Source organism: Mastigoproctus giganteus, chromosome 11, assembly GCF_048544385.1.
Source record: "Mastigoproctus giganteus isolate SK-2022 chromosome 11, ASM4854438v1, whole genome shotgun sequence".
In the NCBI taxonomy this organism is placed as follows: Eukaryota; Metazoa; Arthropoda; class Arachnida; order Uropygi; family Thelyphonidae; genus Mastigoproctus; species Mastigoproctus giganteus.
This window is the reverse complement of record NC_143585.1, coordinates 97,317,378-97,337,243: the sequence shown is the minus strand read 5'-3', so window position 1 is coordinate 97,337,243 and position 19,866 is coordinate 97,317,378. Positions and strand designations below refer to the sequence as shown.

The 19,866-nt window shown below is 34.4% G+C and overlaps 1 protein-coding gene across 1 annotated transcript in view; it reads right to left on the bottom strand.

The window, feature by feature from the left end:
* Window positions 1-19,866, bottom strand: part of Hsc70-5 (Heat shock protein 70 cognate 5) — a 214,480-nt gene that overhangs the window by 95,599 nt on the left and 99,015 nt on the right. The window contains exon 9 of the mRNA XM_090385060.1: window positions 7,178-7,387. Coding sequence (XP_090241186.1) covers window positions 7,178-7,387 — 210 coding nt within the window. The remainder of the gene's footprint in view (window positions 1-7,177; window positions 7,388-19,866) is intronic.

Genomic DNA, 19,866 nt, shown 5'->3' with positions numbered 1-19,866 from the left:
TGAGGAAGCAAACAAATTACAACAACAAAAAAAAAGTACAAAAATAAAAATGAAAAATAAAATAACAAAGAAATAAGTAAATAACACTGTATTCAGATATGGGAGGGCAATTTTAGCAAGAGGTCGAATCAGGGGATGGCAAATATGCAAAATCTGAATATAGTAGATGAAAATACGATACACAGCCAGGAAATTCACCAGGGGACTACTCCTGACCTGCATCAGGCACTGCGTTTCCAAGGGGGGAAAACCGATATGCGGCCTTTACCGTAATACTAGTGGACAAGGTATTCCCTACACAGTGTAAAATTAAAGTTAATAATGTTAATTAAAATAACTACAAATTTACAAAAGTGTAATGTAACCCTGAAACCTCCCATTGCCTTAACTCCACCCCTTTTTGTAAAACAAAAAACATTATCTACCTCCTAATATGTAAAATTTGCAACATCATGTAGGACAAACATCTAATTCTTTAAACATCAGAATAAATGGACACAGATCAAAAAGTAAATCTTTCTTTAGGCAATAACAATGATACAGACTTTTAACTGCTCCACTTCCATCACCATAATTTTAGCAATGCCATGATTAAAATCTTAGCCATCATAGAAGATGACCACAAACGTGAATACTAATGAAAGCATCTTATGTGTATTTACAAATCACTGTACCCACATGGTTTAAACAATAAATTCTTCAATAAAATTGTCTGCAGCAATAGACTCTTGAACACTGAGCACTGTATCTACAAATTATTTAACCTTAGTCATATATTAAAAAACAAAATTCACAGACATGCTCGTGGTAGCAAGAAACAAAAACCATATAAAAATATCAAATTCAACTTCTCTAATATCCTAAGTTCATGGGACCATACTATACTTGATTTGCATAGCATTTACCAATTCCTTTTTAGCATTAAAAAGTCTGTTCTTAAAGCATTTGTCTCATCCAGCCATAAATTCGAGTTTACCAATATACAGCTTAAACACATAATAAAAGACATCAGTCTCTTTAGAAATAGAACTGTTACTTCTCACTGCACTGAATATTGTAACATTGTATTTCTCCATAAATGGTTTGACAATATACCTTGGTCCTCTATTCTTAACAAACACAATAACCTACTGCCTTTCAACAACCACTATAAATTTGATATATATATCACTGTTTCAATTAAGACCCTCCATTAGGTTTAAAAATCTGCAACTACAAACAATTTGCCACTAATTTAGGTAATATATCACTTACTGATCCCCCATGCCACTGCAATAATCCAGTTTATGCTCCTTTTGTGGATCTACATTATGAACATATAACTGGAAATCTAAAAACAGCTATGAGTAAACAGCTCAAATTCAGACCCATTAACTAAGTTAATCTTAATTACATCAACAAAAAACTATATCTAGACCTTACACATTTTGACAACAAGCTTGCTTATAAATATACCATTCCACATGAAGCTTTTCAAAACTGGATAACTATTATCTATCAAGGCATCAAAAAAAAGCTATTGCCAAACTTGACAATAACCACTACACTCCATTCTGCAACCTGAAAAAACATTTTAGAATTACAGGAATTTTAGAATTATTTTAGAATTATCACCCCAGTTGACAAAAGCATCCAACAACTTTGCTATCTTTTGCAAACAATTCTACTTCAACCAACTAAAATCTGAAATAGAGAATAGCTCCACATATATACCATGCAGTCTCAATCCTGCTTCACCAATAAAAAAGCTTTTAGCTTTACATAAAAAACTGCACACCAAAATACAAAATTCTACCCTTCCCTTCCTTTATATGATACCCAAATTCCACAAACTGGTAGGTTTCAGATTCATAACTAGTTCCAAAAATAGTGGATGCTACCTACCCTGCAAACAATTCTTCAGACAGCTAAAAACCACATTCAGCAATCTTACTACTACCTGGATTATTGGATTATTAATAATAACCAATCTGTTTTAAACATTTTTAGATCCAATCTCTCTATTACTAGTATTGAAACGTTTAATTTCACAAACTTGCTTACTTCCATCCCACTTAACCTACTGGTGTTTGCGCTAAAACAATTATTCAACAAATACCATGTGAAACTTAATATCCACGAGAGTACTTGGCACAACCTTGTCAATCTTGCATACAAACAAATAATTGGAGTTCCCATGGGTTCACAAATTTCCGGCCTTGTCTCTAACTTGTTTTTACACTACTATGAGGAATTATTTTTTACCAGCAATCCCAATCATAAATTTTTAGCCTTCCGGTATGTTGATGATATTTTAGTTTTAAATTCCGACTTTGAACGCTTAGCTGTAGATATTTACCCCTCTGAACTTAAACTCAATAAAGAAAATATTGATAATTGCACAGCCAACTTCCTTGATCTGAAAATTACACTCTGCATCATTGAAGAGTAATTAATTCTTCTTTAAAGTTTTTAATTCTGTTTCATTCAAACGTTTTTCGCCTACCAATTTTTTGTCACGCTCTTCAATGGATTCACTAAACCTCCAAGTTGCTCATCTTCTTGACATTTATAACAAAAGAAACTATTTTAACTTTGAGGTCATTTACCTCACAAATTGGCAATCTAATATTTCCAAAAAAATCCACAAAATATCATTTGTATTCAAGCCAACATATGCAATAACCATATCCTTTTCAGCAAAGCAATAAAAGTTTTTTTATAAACAAGCTTTTAAATAATAATATACCTCCCTTTTTCATCAAATACTGTTTCAGTATAGTTTCTTCTATAATTAAAAATAAATTCAATTTCGATTTACTTGGCACCTATCCGTGTTAAAGGTATTGTACAGTCATATATTATTTAGTGGGATTTCCACTACTTAGTTAGTTAGTTAGTAACAACTGTTCATGACTTCCGTTTAAGGTTCCTTTTTGGCATGAGATTACTGTTGCTTTACTCAAGTTTTTTCCCATGTTTTGTTTGAATTTGTCCTCTCTTTTTGGAATCCTGTACATACGGCTTTTTATTCCTGGACTTATTAAGTGTGTCTCTTCCCTGATTACAACTGCTAGGTTTGGCACTTTGCTTCTCTAACACTGGTCTCTGATCTATTGTCTGTATGGTAGCCCTGCATCATTTAACCAAGCCTTTTATTTGGTGAAAAAATTTTATTATATTTTATCACTGGATACGAAAATTGTTCTTTAAGGTTTTTAATTCTATTTCGTTCAAAAGTTTTTTGCCTGCCGATTTTTTGTCATGCTCTTCAATGGATTCACTAAACCTCCAATCAACCGCAGATGTGCCTAACTGTACTTTTCTCTTTCTACTGCAGCTTGTCATCTTGGAAGTTTGGAATCAATCTATAAACCCTGTTATCTGATCATCTAAATTTTACCGGATTTTTATCTCCTGTAGTTCGGAATTATTCTTGTTCTATTTTCTGTTTCGCATGTTCCTTCACATTTTGGTATGTCTGCGGCCTTCTCTCTGACGTTTCATGTTTTTAGGCCATCTTTCCCAAATTTTTTCAATGATAGAGGTCATCCCTATCTGTTTCTCTAAATCTATAAATACTCAGTAACTTGTCATTGAGTCTCCCTTTTGCATCTTGGCTGTGTACGTCGCTCTACTTAATGACTCCAGGTAACTTTCTTTGGTTTCGATTTCCCTCCGTCTCTACAAGTCTATGGTATTAACACCCATTTTTACTAACACTTGCTTATACCAGAGCCCTTTAAGGTTGGGCCTTACACATCCAGTAAGTTCAATATTTTTATTGACTTTTTCTACATTTTTTTCTTTATACTGTCTTTTTCTATTTTTTTTTTCCTGTTTGTATTGCACTAATAAAACTATTAGTGCAATATGAGGGTGATACGAACGCTCCATCTATCCTCAATCCTATCGCTATTTTTGCCCTCTTTTGAACATCTTTTCTCCCCTTCCCCCCCCTCGAATTTACCATTCTTTTTTCCATTTGCTTGTCTATACTTTTTCATTACGATTCATCTATTCCGCACTTCACATACATTTGTATTATATTCCACATTACACTTGTGGAATATAAAAATTTTAATTTACATTTTTACACTGCGTAAGGACTACCTTGTATACTAGCATTATGATGAAAGGCCGCATATTTGTCCCCCTTTTTCTAGTACTACAGACAAGTTTGGAAATGCAGTGCCTGATACATGGTCTGGACTGGAGAAGTCCCCTGATAAATTTCCTGGCTATGTATCATATTTTCATCTACTATATTCAGATTTTGCATATTTTCCATCCCCTGATTCGACCTCTTGCTAAAATTGCCCTCCCACATCTGAATATAGTGTTATTTATTTACTTATATATTCTTTTTTTTTTCCTCCCCCCTCAGTCCCAGTTCATTTTTGCACTAGGTTTTTCAAATTATTTCACCTGTTTAACCACTACTTCTTGATTAGACTGGAGTTAGAGCCCCTCACCACCAAATACAGAAAGGTCAGGGAATGACCACCGCATATCCCGGAGCAATATGGCCTTAGTTGCTAATGCTCCTAAAAACCAAATAACAACAACAACCACCACCACCACTACTTCACTTCCACTTTCTACTATCCCTAAAACTTCTCTTAGTTCTGGCACCTTGTGTACTTTTCATTTCCATTTTCATGGACACTTTATTTATTCTATAAACCACACATTTTTGAGCATTAGACATACTATAACCTTTGTTATTTTCCTCTTTCTGCTTATTTTGCTTCTTAACTATTATATATTACTACTACAGTGGATTCTGGTTATTTAGGCCACCAGTTAATTTAGGGAGCCGTTTATTTGGGGCAAAACTTAAAAAACAGAATCCAATCGAGAAAATAGCCAGGGTTTACTTCGCTTAATTGGGACAACATGCCGTTTAATTGGGGCAGGAGATCGCAGCACTGGAGATTACCCTACGATTGTCTCTGACCGTACCATATGGTTCGGTCGGATTTCTGGAGGTCACAACCATAAAACAATAAAAACAATTAGCAGTCACCTGTTTATTGGGCTTTTCTGTTAGTGCAATCTATCATAAACGGATAGTAAACTCAATCTTATTGAAATTGCGATAATACCAACCGCTGGAATTCTGTGGGTTATTATGAGTGAAATGTGTTTACACTTCCATGGAATCTTCAACCATATAAAAAAAATTAATCTTCAGAATCTTCTCTTCATTCCTATTTTTAAAGCTTCGTAACTTGTTACTCCATTCTCACTTGCGGGTATCGTGTTACTTGCTATTTGTGTGTGCCATGTTTTTTGTTATTGATTGCTTATCTTTTTACTGTTTTAAATTTTAACCACCGTCCACAAATGTCAACTAGTTAGTATGTACATATTACAGTACGTATTAATTATTTCAATTTTCACGTATCTTTTAATTGGTAAGGTAATAGAGGGTAAATTTGTGCTTAATATATTTTTACTTTTATAGCCTGGGGATATTCCTCCTATTTTTGCTAATTAGAATCGCTGTTTAATAGAATTAAAATTCAATTCACAAACGTGATCAAAATGACCATCGCTTACTACACATCGTATGGTGAAGGGTACTTTATGGTGAGTCCATTGTAACATGATCTGATTGTACAGTGAACCAATTGTGAAAGCGGGGGTCCATTGTATTTTTAGCTATTTACATGAAACTTCGGATAATTGGGGCAGCCGCTTAATTGGGCCAACATGCACTAGTCTTGATGTGTCCCAAATAACAAGAATCGACTGTATATATACACACATACATTCATATATACAAGTACAGTCAGTTCTGCTAGAACGTGCATTTTTGCAATGCGAATTTGCTACAACGTAACTGATATATTAGGGAACAATGCAAATATGTGATTTTGTGATGTTACTCTGTGAGTAACATCAGTGAATGCAAAACCAGCACTAGGCTGAACAATAGCAAACTGCGCAGCAGTACATACATGTTTACGAAACTTAAAAAATGTCAAAAAAAGTATTTCCCATTTACTGTAGTTGTATTGGTCGGAGAGACACTGCATTTGCAAGATAACAGGTGATATCGTAGGGCAACTCACGTTTTCAGGAATTCACATTTTTCTGTTAGAACAGAAATTTTGTGGGGCAGGATAGCGTGAGGAGAGGAGCACATTTCTTGAGGTTACTACAATAAAAACAATTTGCAGTTCCCAGTTTATTGGGCTTTTCTGTTAGTGAAATCTAACTATAAACGGGTAGTAAATGTGATCTTATTGCATTTGTGATAATACCGATAGTGGAATTCTATGGGTTTTTACATTATGGTAAAATGTGTTTCCCCTTCTATGAAATCTTCAATCATATAAAAAACAAATTTTCAGAATATTTTCTTCATTCCTATTTCTTAAGCTTCATAAACTTGCTACTGCGCATATCATATAACACTTGTGCAATTTATGGGTGCTATGTTCATTGTTATTGATTGCTTATCTTTTTTCAGTTGTAAATTTTACAATAAAAAAAAAAAAAAAAAAAGCCATGGAACAGAAATATCAATTAGTATGTATATGTAATAATGCTATATTTACTAATATTTATTTATTAGAAATTTAAGATATTTAAACCCGTATTAGCAATTTTATTGGGTTTCTAACTTTTTTTTTAAATGTTCTACCCCTATCCCTATTTTTCCCATAAGCCCTGTTGTTTCTAATGTGCAAAATACCATAACATAGCAGAACTGACTGTATATACATATATATACAGTCAGTTCTGGGACTGCTTCACTTCTACACAACACTGTTAAGCAGCAAAGTAAATCAAAGCTAAAACTCTATGGGAAAATTACACACGGGCAGATATGCAGTGTATTTTGAACACCAAACATGGATTTGTTACAGATGTACTTTTCCATTTTAAAAATAATCAATGATACAGACTGCAATTGAAAAGATTACCAAAAACATTAAAATTCACACTGATTTTACTGATTTGCATTAAAATATCTAATATATATTTTAAATTTTATTGCATTAGTAAACGGTTATTTGTTTACTGCTGTAAGATTAAGAATGCCCTCAAGTCTCCAGTGGGATTTGAACTCAGACCTCTCTTAAACGATTGGCAAGTGGCAAACCACATACCGTCACAAAGGATCTATATATGAGTAGTACCATAATGGTAGTATATTAAATAACTGCAATTAAAAGAAATTTACCTTTGGCATCCTGGTCATTCCCCCAACCAAGATAACATCTCCAATGTCAGTCTTTTTCACTTCACCATCATTCATTGCTTTTTTACAAGGCTCCACTGTTTTTTTAATGATGTCCTGCACCAAGTTTTCAAATTTTGATCTAGTCAGCTTAATATTCATATGCTTTGGTCCACTTGCATCAACAGTCAAATATGGAAGGTTGATGTCAGTCTGAAATTAGAAAATAAAAAAATGTTATAAAATGAGCACTTTCCTATACAAGTGACTACACAAATGAAAGCTTGAAATACAATCACTCTGGAAAACATATCGGTTTGGTTAATGGGTTACCAATATAGCCCAGTATTCAAATTCAATAATACCACAAAATACATATACAGGTGACCACCGCTTAACGCTGATAATTTGTTCCAGAAAAAGAGAGCTAAGTGAATCTGCGTTAAGTGAGTGCCACATTACCATAAGGTAACATATGTATTTGTGAGTTGCGGTCGGTGCCATGGGATATTTCCTAATCAGTAATAAATGGTAGTAAAAAGATGAACAAATGTTTGTCAAAATATTTAATATTCAAATATTTGTATATATAAAATATTCTGCATTACATACGTATATAATTATGTGGCAACTACTTACGTATCAAAATTAAACTTAAAATTCCAATTAAAATCGTGAATTTAATTGATCTAAATTGACTTAATTTAATTGATGAATTTAATCATGAAAAATGTGTCGATTTTAGGTTGTACTTTGGCCCTCTTCCTGGTAAACTAAAAGGGGTTTTAATTTTAAATCCTTTGCAGCGTTACCACCTAACAATAAAGTCAACTGATCCTTCACCGCTTTGAAACCTGGCATGTTTTTTTCTTCTTTCAATATGAAACTTCTTTTAGGCATTCGTTTCCAAAAAAGTCTTGCTTCATCTTATGTTAAAAACTTCTTGAGATGTATAACACATAATACACCTCTTCAATAATTTTAACAAGTTCTGTTTTGAAAGTTTCGGCTCCTTGATCTGCACTTGCGGCTTCTCCCTGGATTTTAAATCTATTCAACCAGCCCTTACTAGTTTTAAATGGTTCCACTTTTTTTTTTTTTTTAGGTGAGTTTTCTTAAGCTCATCATATAGGCAATATCTCTCTCTCTCTCTTTTTTTTTAATAATATTTAACTTAACTGAATTCGGCATTGGATATTATCTTCAATAAAATTAGTTAAAGTTTCTCCATTTCAATCCTAATAGCCGGCCAAGCCCTAGTTGCTTGCAGTGGAACAGCTGTCTTTCCCGCTGCTAAAATTAATTCTTTATAATTGTTCTTATAAAGTTAAACTTGCCAGTCCTGAATTACGGCACACATCCGCTTGTCGTTGACCGGAATCGATTCGTTTCAAAATGTCTAATTTAATTTTCAAATTGTCTTTTTCTTACATTTGTAGTCTTTGTACTGCATCCAGATGTTGTTGCTTTTTCATTCCTATCCACCATTATTAACTCTTCGAAAATGTAACTGCAACGGTCGCATTAATTATGATATGATGTTAGAGTAAACTGTCCATTATGCACGATGTCTAATACTGTACTGAGTGATGACTACACTTCGGATAAATGCATATAACGCCAAATATTACAAGCAATATACTTGATAATTTTTTTAAAATGTTGATCTCGGAACTATGTAACAAGTCACTGTACTGCAATTAAATTAGCATGCGAGAAAATTTCACTGAGCATGGGAAAATTTTCATTATTCATTTTCAAGCTATCGACTCCATCAAATGAAACGATTTCGTCAAATATGCCAAAAATGCAATCTGTAAAAGAGCGTTATAGTGATTTTTGACAGCGTTATAGTCAGATATGGGTTATAATATATGAACAGCATTATAGCAAATCAGTGTAAAGCAAACCGCGTTAAAATGCTGTAATACCATAAAATATGAAATCAAGAAAGATATCAACAATCAAGTAAATATTACAGGCACGCCCCAACTTATGTGATACTTGATTTAAGTAAGTTTTTGCTGGCCGATGCAAACTTTAAAAAATTGTGGAAACATACTTTGCATCCTATAGGAATAAATAGAGGTATTGCGAAAGTATTGTGATGTGAACCCAATAACACATTTTCGTTTGGCAATTCGTTCCAACATCTGGAGAGTTGAAATTTTATCTCTCTAAAAGGTCATTTTTATAATGAAAATTGTACTACACTTTCGCCGTTATCATATGTTCGGTTATAAGAATCAATTTTGAACACCGTTGTGATATTTTTCTAAAGCACGTTTCTGGAGGTCACAACCATAAAACAATTTGCAGTTTCCTTAGTTTATTGGGCTTTTCTGTTAGTGCAATCTATTGTAAACGAGTAGTAAACTCGATCTTACTGCATTTGTAATAATACCGATAACTGAGATAGCATGGGTTTATACGTTATTTCACTCAAATAAAAAAACATTTTCAGAATCTTCTCTTCATTCCTATTTACTTATTAGAATGATGAAGGGAAAGCGATAACAGAAAGTGCAAGTGGTTGCAGCAGTGCTAGGAAATGAAACAAAATTGATTCGGAAATGAAGATGAAAATCATTAAGTACAAAGCAGGACAAAGTTTATCTATTGCACGAGAATTAGGTTTCGCTGTTTCAACAGTGAATACTATTTTAAAGCAATGTGTGTAGAAAAGAATATGTTAAAGGATCAATGCATTTAAGATCAACAGTGATCATAAAACAGTGTTCAGGTGCTATATCAAATATGGAAAAGCTATTAATAATATGGATGGAAAATCAGATTCAGAAGCAAGTGCCACTGAGTCTAAAAGCCATTCAATCAAAAGCAAGAAATATTTATGAAGATATTAAGGATATGTACAGCAAACCCAAGCCAAGTTTGTGGCAAGCAATGGGTAGTTTAATAGGTTCAAGCATCGCACTGGTTTCCACAACTTTAAAGTATGCAGTGAAATTGCCAGTGCCAATTCTGCAGTTGCAGAGAAATTTTGTGATGTGGTGGAAAAACCCCTTCTAAATCTCCACAGCCCTCAACCACCGCAGTGGAATACTTATCAGCTGGAGACGTTGATTCTGGCAACAATGCTCGAAAGTTAAAACTTGCTGATGTTATGCCTGTCCCCTCTTTTTTGTAATTTATAATTTCGATTTTGTAATTAAACACTTTTGTAATTTTTCCTGCGCATAAGATAAAAAAAACAAGAATTCTATTTACACTTTCATCGAACATTTCTTTTTTGCTTCAATTAAATTCAGCGCTCATAGTTGCAAGTGTTGTATAAGCATTTAGGGAAATTCCGACATATGTAAAATTTGACTTATTTAGAGTTCCATGGAACGCAATCCTTACATAAGTTGGGGAGTGACTGTATTTTGGAAATGAAAATAAAAATCTATCAAATAAATACCAAATAGGATATTTTGTTGTTTTTTTTCTTTCATGAAGTACTATTGGAAAAGTTTCCTTTCCAACAAAAAAAAAATAAACACACACACACACAAATATAATAATAAATAAAAAAAATTAAACTGGTAGATTTTGCTCTTGATGGCATGATTGTTGCCAAGTGATCATGTACAATACAAGGCATATCTGCATCCATGTGACTGTATGAAATATGGTAACAATGTAGTCACTAGCTTGTAAACTCCGCAGTCTGTGATCAGCTGGAGTAAACTTATTTTTGAGCTGATATTGTCAACAGTATAGACACAGCTGAGACTAAGTAATCTATAATTTACTACCCCTGACATATCTCTTGAAGTTATTTAGGTTCATATCCCAAGCTCATCTGAAACATTGCTACCCTTAGAACATCTTATCAACATGGCTGTTGTGGCAACAAACTAGAATTCATGAAGTGAATGCAAGCATTACTTTGACACATATCAGATAAACACTGAACCTCCCCCCCACCTCGCAGTTTCCCTGAATCCTTAGGGTATCCTCAACAATATTGGCAAAAATTGCTTGCACCAACTTTGTTCAAATGAATACCATTTCTACAAAAGATTCCTACTACCTGCAAATGCAGGATGCTGATAAAAATTTCCTCCCTAGAGCCTTGCAAATTTCCTCGAGTCTCAAGTTAATCCACAAGGCTTTCACAGCATATAGTACCTCCTATCGTGCTGGGCAGAATTTCAGACACATGCACATTTTAACTGGTAGCATTTTCTCAGCATAGTCCTATATTTCTCCAACAGATGGCCAGGTTGTGTATGATTAATACTGTTAGTCCCACATGAATACTATTCTCTATCTTCCTTAAAATCTGACAATCTGTTGGTAACATCATCAATTGTTTCTCCTGGCAAAAACACTCTGGTTCTTAACCATTTATCTTTATTACAAAAGAAAAAAAAAAAAAAAAAAATTGCAACCATTATACTACCATCTATTTACACTTCATATACAATCTGAAAAGCTAAATCTATGTTTATTGATGTTTATATTCAATTATTAAACACATATACAATTGTTCTTTCAGTCAGATGTCATTGATTCCAAACACATAGGCGTTTCCGATTACAGAATTTGGTTTCCTACCGTACCACGATTTATTTACAGTTCATATAAAGAATTTGAAAACCTAAATCTATGTTTATATTCAATTGTTAAGAGCACGCAGTTTTCCCCCCCCCCTTCTCTTGAAGTCCAAATGTCACAACCATGTAACTGTCGGCATTTCCGATTATGAAATTTGTTTTACTGGTGTACTGCCATTTATTTACATTTCAGATAAACATCTGAAAAACTAAATTGATATTTATTAGCATTAGCAGAGGCATATGATGCAAGAAAGCAAGCATCAGTCAAAAAAAAACCACCCTTCCTGTTTTGCCCATCCATCTGCTCCAAATGGTTGTCTAGTTCTGTCTTGAATTTAAGCTATCAACTTCAACAACAACAGGTGGAAGTTTGTTCCAACAATCAACTACCCACTGGCTAAAGAAAAATTTCTGCACATCTATTCAACAACTGTCTTTCCTCAATTTCAGTTTATGCCCCCTCAGGTTTGTAATCTGAGCAAGAGAAAGAATACCATCAGCATTGAGCCTACTCAATCCATTCAAGGCCTTATACACCTCAATCAGATCATCTCGCAGATGCCTAGTCTCCAGACTGCAATTTGCAAATCTTAAGCCTTTCTTCGTAAGAGCACCTCTTTGTTCCTCTCACCAGTCTTGTTGCCCTTCTCTGTACTCGTTCTAGAAACTCTACATCCTTCCTAAAATGTGGCTTCCAAGACCTGTACTTCAGACCAAACTTTTTTTCAATAGCTAATGGAAGGTGCCTTATCTATACGTTAGCTGGATTTCGGCAAAGAAGAAGAAACCATTTTTCAAAGTTGATATGGTAGAGGAGATTGTAATCACAATCTCCTCTACTGTCGGAGCATTGACTGGAAGGTGAAGAATGATATCCTGCAAAGAATGCAGAATTTGCAGCTAAACAACAGGACAGTTGTTCGGAGTGCTGGAATTATCAAAAAACATAAAAGGGCAACTAACTGAACAATCGAAAGACTGTTTTTCCCTGGAGCTGGACAAGTCAACCAACCTTATTATATGGCACAGTTAACCTTTTGCATTCTGTTTTTTGCTCCCTGATCTTAAAAACTTGTGAAAATATCCTTGTAGACTGCAAAGTCAAATGTGTAGAAATGATATATTAAAAAAATATTAGAAGCTTCAAAAATATGTCACCTGGATTTGAAAAAATAGTTTTTGTTACAATGGATGGCAAACTTGCAATGGCTGCAGGTAAACCAGGATGAGAATGGTGTGAAAACCTTGTTGCCTTCCTTCCACTGCATTTTGCATCAGGAGAATGTGTGCTCAAATGATCATAACCAACATGTTGAAAAATCTGATGGATACGGTTGTGAAAATCATAAATTATGTCCGAAGTGGAAGTTCCCTCCTCCATTGACAGTGATTTTGCAGATCTTATTTACTTTGCAAATGCGAGATGGCTGAGCAGAGGGAAAGTACTTGAATGATTTACCTCTTTGCTTCCTTAAATTTGAGATTTTCTTCTTGATAAACATAAGATCAAAAAATTTTCTGATGTTGAGAGCCCCTCATTGGCAGTGTGATTTATATTTTCTGTGCAATATCACTGCTCACCTACATGAATTGAATATGAAACTCCAGGGAAAGGGAAATGTAATGTGTCAGCACAGGTGCAGCATATTCAAGAATTCAAGTCAAAACTGAGCTTTCTTGTGACACAAACTCAGAAGTATTTGAAAAAAATATAGGAGTGTAGTCCATTTGATGTGAAATGGCAGCTTCATGTAAACTGGATGAAAAATTGGTCTAATGCTGACTGAACTGTGCCTTTCTGATTTCAACACCTTCAAACTGGCATTTCAGTTTGTGTGTTATCCATTCAACTTGACATCACAAATTCAAGAAAAGAAATTGACACCATTCTATCTTTGGACAAAAATGAGTTTGAGGATGATATGCTTGCTCTTCAGTTTGGAACACTTGAAAGTATGACAGAATTCTTCAGTCATAGAGATGTGAGAATCTATTCTGACTGAAAAGGATCTCCCAAATTTGAAATCTGGCATTTAGACATTATTAGCTGTTTGAATCAAATGTGGGTGTGTGAATTGACATTCTTTACAATGGGATTCATTGAGTCAAAATAGAGATCTGGAATTTAGAAGTGGAACTGAGGTGTGCATTTAGTTCGGACATTCAGTCAATATTTATGCAACTTTTCAGAAAAAAAGTATTGTCAAATTTTGCATAAAATTTTCTGATTTTCAATTTGAATAATTTGTTTCACCATTTGCATCTGAGGCAGTTGTAACTGAGTAGTCAAAATGTACAAAAACTTGTTGAAACAATGTTTTAAATTTGATTTAGCAAGCTAATTTCTCAATTTTTGCATGGTGCGGTGAATATCACTTCTCAATCGCCACACATGTAGCTATACTGAAAACAGGTTACCGATCGAGGTCATAGGGCATCTACTTGACTTATTGATAAGTTAATGAGAGTCTCCTTGGATTCAGAGGATGTCCCTATGGACTGTACAAATGTCTCTCGTAATCATAAAGGGAATTCAAAGGGCAAAGCCAAATAACTACAAACTAGTGAGTTTGACTTCTGTGCTAGAGAAAATGATGGAGTCAGTTAAAGAAGTAATGCAAGATAACCCTGATAGGAATGCAGTCATGCAGCAATGACAGCATAATTGGCTAAGAGAAGATTTTATCTGATCATTCTAATTACATACTGTGTTAGTCACAAGAGAAATAGAAGCAAAAAAATAATTGACATCCTCAAAAATTTGAAATGCCTTTAACATAGTGTGCTTTTAATAACAGTATATTCACATTCATAATAAATTTTGACAGCATATACTTAGATGTTGGTAATACTTTTGATACTGCTCCCCATGGACAACTGCTGTATAAATTGCAGCAGTGTAATCTAAGCAGTGTAAACAGGCTGCTAGGATAATTCATAAGTTTCTATCAATGTTATAAAGGAATTTTGCCAAAAGGACAAGGTGATAATCCTGCTGTATAAGGCAATGGTGAAGGTGGATCATGAGTACTCCATACAGGTCTGAAATCTTGTTTTAGGAAGATGTGGGGATCTGTTGGAATAGGTGAAAACAGCAACAAGATTAGTCAATGGACACAAAAGAGCACTCTTAACTATAAATGACTTCAGTTCTGGATATTGCAGAGCTTGGAAAGTGGGAACCTGGAGGCCTAATTGTAATTGTAAGGCTTTAAAAGGTTTGAGTAAAGTAAATGCTGGTAGTATCCTTAAGTTTTTCTCAAACAATGCACAAGGAGACAAACTTACATTGGAAAAAAAAAGGGGGGGGATATAGGATAGATGTGTGAAAATTTGCTTTCAATTCTGTCAGAGAGTAATTGATTGTTGTTATTTTTTTATTATTTTTTATTTTTTTATTGGTTTTTAGGAGCATTAGCAATTAAGGCCATATTGCTCCGGGATATGCGGTGGTCATTCCCTGACCTTTCCACATCCTCCATATTTGGTGGTGACGGGCTCGAACCCCAGTCTAATCAAGAAGCGTGTGCTATGCACTGCTGCTCCTTCCCACCTGGCAACTGATTGTTGTAACAAAGTTGAATTGAGATAGTTTCAATAAGTTTAAGGAAGGATTTCAAAATTTGGTCATTCTTCTTATCAAAAGCAGTCTAAGCATGACAAAAGCTTTCCCATATTCAAAAGTTTCATGCTAGTATAGAATCTGTATGGTGTGAGATACAATCAGCACCGGTTATAGTGATGATATTTGCAAATTGAATTTTGATTCTAATAAGAAAAAATTGATGAATATTATCCACAGGCTATAAAAATAGAGATATATAGCACAAAATTACATTTTATTACCAATTAAATGATATGTGAAAATTGGAAGAATATTATCTAAGGTTAGCAAAATAAAAACAAATTTATATTTATGTACATAGCTTAATTAATATACAGTGAAACTTCTCCTAACGGACACCTCTTGTTAGCGGACATCTCTCTACAACGGACATTTTCAAATTCCCCAACTCACCTCCATTGGTTTTAATGTGTTTTCAGCTTCTGTCTAGTGGACATTCTCTGTAACGGATGCGGACAGGCAATCTGGACCGTTTCGTTTAGATAAGCACTTAATTTGATCTCCCCATAACGGACAGCGGGCGAGCTCACGGCCCTTTTCCTAGGAACGTTTCTTCCACGTATTGCCTCAATCGTGTGTTTATTTTCTATTTCCGATTCTCTGAATTTTATCAAGGTTTACGTCGCGGTTCTAAACCCTTTTTCAAGAATTTTAAGGCACGTGTAAAACTTCTGATGAATTCGGTGTGTGCAGGGGGGGGAATATGGTTGGCCTTTCGTCTTTTCAGTTTCAGTTTTCAGTTTTGTTCAGTGTCGTGTGAAGTGCACAATGTCTTCTCGTAAACATTTAACTTTAAAAGATAAAGTCGAACTCATTAATGCGTATGATTGGCAAAAAAATAGTGTTCGCAATCTCGCTGCAAAATTCAAAATCGGGAAGACGCAGGTAAGCGACATCCTAAAGAAAAAAAAATGAACTGCTCAAACAATTTTGGCAACACAGAAATGATCAGGTTCAAAAATCATTCCCGAAAACTGTTGGACTTCAAATTGACAATGTTACGTATGAGTGGTTTTGTCACGCACGTGCTAAAAAAATTCCCATTAATGGGCCTATTATTAGGGAAAAGGCTTTGGAGGTTGCGAAATCTATGGGGGTAAATTAGTTCAAAGCTTCTGCGGGATGGCTAGACAAGTTCAAAACTCGGCATAAAATTTCTTGGAATACCGTAAGTGGTGAAGGTGGATCTGTTGATACTGGGGGTTGTAACACAGTGGACCGTCAAATTGGAAGATTTATGTCGTGATTTTGAAGCTAAGGATATTTACATCTGTGACGAAACAGGGTTGTCTCTTAAAGCTCTTCCTGAAAAAACAATGAGTCTAAAAAACGAAAAGTGCCAGGGCAGAAACATTTCTAAGTAACGCTTGACTGTACTATTGTGTACAAATATGCTGGGAGACTTTGAACAACCTCTTGTTATAGGAAAACCACAAAAATCTTCGTTGTTTCAAGGGCATAAAGTTGAATCTTTTGAATGTTGACTGGAAGTCTAATAAAAAAAGCGTGGATGACACGAGATATCATGAGCGAATGGATAAGTCACTTTAAACAAAACATGATTCGTCAAAACAGAAAAATTATTCTTTTCATGGATAATGCTGCATCTCACCCGCACATTGAATCGTCCTACATTCAAATCATTTTTCTGCCACCAAACACATCTTCAGAGTGTCAGCCCTTGGATCAAGGGATAATAAAAAATTTTAAACTTCACTACAGAAAACGTGTTTTAAGACATCTCATTGCAAACATGAACGATGTAACATGTGCGAGTGACCTTACAAAGAAAATCAGCATCCTAGATGCGATTCGATGGATTTCCTCTTCAGTAAACGCAATTAGAAAACAAACTGTCGTGAACTGTTTTGTAAAGTCTGGCTTCTCAAACGCAAAAATCGAAATTGTGAACAGCAATGTGAAGCACCAAGAAGAACAAGAACTTCAACATCTATTGATAATGTACGATACTTCCGCTACAAGTGACCCTGGCTACAAAGATATAGACTCGAACCTCACTACAGAAGATGGTGCTCTAGATATCAACGACATTATCATCGATATTTTTCAAGAATTTCCTCATGAGGATGAAGAAATGGAAGGAGGTCATTCTGTTGAAGAACATATTAACGACGAACCACCGATGAAGATAGAAGAAGCGCTCATACAAATCAATCGTTTAAAAATGTTTTCGCCGCTGAAGAAGATACTGAAGGACTTTCGATGGTTTCTTCACTCCAAACAAATGTTGAAAACAAAATTATCAGCCGGAAGAAGGTGCAGAAGAAAATAAGTGATTACTGTATGTATTTTTCTTAAGATAAAGTCATAATATGCATAGCACAATTGTATGTATATTATTTACAAAAATATTGTGCAAAATCTGTATATTTTAATTTAATTTTACATTAAACGTTTAACGATTTTTCTTTCTTTCTTTTTTCTTTCTCCCTCTTAGCGGACACCTCTCTAACGGACAGATTTTCATTTCCCATGGCTGTCCGTTAAAGGGAAGTTTCACTGTACATTAATTAAAGATAACATTTTGCAATATGATTATAATTTAAAATACAGTAGTCGTTTATTTTAAATTATCACTACAAAGTCTATTTATAGATTTTTCAATATTACATAACAGTCTATATTCACGATCACTTGCACTAGTTTCTTCCAATACTCTCCTCAGGACAGCTATAGCATCACGATTTTGCCATTTTGTAATTGGAATTCTTTCAGGTTCATCCTCATTTTCCTCCTCCTTGGCAAAATTATCAGTAACAGACTGAGCAATTTCTTCATCTGTTAACACTGTAGTAACTTGTAGATCACTATCTATTTCCACTCAATCATTAAGTTCGTCCATGTCTTCAGGCTTTTCAACATGATCAGTATCTTGACTTAGTTGACCATCATGAATAATTAATCCACATTTTTTTGAAACAGTTACTAACGCAAGTTTCGGAAACTTCATTTCAGACACTCAAATTCTCTTTCTATTCACTGACCTTTTTTTTTTTTGGTAGTAAAATTTAAAACACAGTAAAGAAGAAAAAAAAAAGATAAGTATCAACATGGCACGCACAAATTGGAACTAACACAACATGCATAACTTTTCACGGGGTAAAAAGTTTACTAATAAGTTCAGATATGGAAATGAACAGCAGATTCTGAAATTTAATTTATGTTTTTTATATGATTGAAGATTTCAGTGAGGGGGGAAACACACTTCACCATTAAAAATACACAGTATTCCAGTATTGGTATTACTGCAAACGCAATAAGATCGGGTTTACTACGCCTTTATAATAGATTGCACTAACAGAAAAGCCCAATAAACCGAAAACTGCAAATTGTTTTAACCTCCAGAAATGTGCTTTAGAAAAATATCACAGAGGCATTCAAAATTGATTCTTATAACCGAAGATGTGATTCCAATAAACAATGAAAGTGTAGTGCATTTTACTGATTTGAATTGGTTCTTTGAAATTTGATTCTATAAAGTGGCTGATTCTAATAACCAGTGATCACTATAACTGGCACTTACTGTAGTTGGAAGCAAAGCCATAATAAGAGTGGGAATAATCTACAGGCCATGTGATTGTGAAGATTATGATGAGAGCCTCTACATGCAAATGGAATGGGCAAGTAAGCATAATGTCTTTATTTTGGTTGATTTTAATTTGCCTCTAATTGATTGGAGCACATGGGAAGAAAACTCGACATAAGGGACAAAATTTTTAAATCAACTAGATTGTTATTTGTATCAACATGTCAGGGAAAGTCTAGGGAAAAGAATATTCTAGACCTCATCATCACCCATGAAGCTGATGACATAACAGGGCTGAACAGTTCGGAACCAGTAACAAGAAGTGATCACGGGGTTCTACGGTGGACAATTAAGAGAGAGGGGAAGCAATAGTTAAAGGCAAAGGAATGGGTTATAATTTCGGAAAAGGTGATGCGTGGCTTCTACGTGGAGAGCGAATACAACTGAATTATGGTATACCTTTAAAACATTAATCACAGAAACTTTGAATGCATATTACCATTAACAAAATACTCCATGAGGTGGATTCAAAATTGGATGAATAATGAAGTTGCCAGATTACTTGAGCAGAAAAAAACAGACGAAATGGAAAAGTTACAGAGCAATAAAAAGAACTGAAGCCTATAACAGCTATAAATTGATCTGTAACAGTGCCACAGAAAAGGTTAGGCTGGCAAAGGCAAATTATGAGAAATCGCTGGCAAAGATCGGGGATAAGGAATTCTTCACTTATAAATGCAAAGAAGAGAAGGACAAATCAGAATGCACGCTTTTGTAATGGATGTGGGATAGTATTAGATATCCCAACTGCTGTTGCAGATGGACTCACCAATTACTTTGCATCGATATTTACAAAAAAAACCCTTTATGTCAATGAGAAATTATGGGAGTGAAGTTGAAAAACATGTAATTAATGAAGTTGAAATTTCACATGATTATTTAATGAAAAAAACTT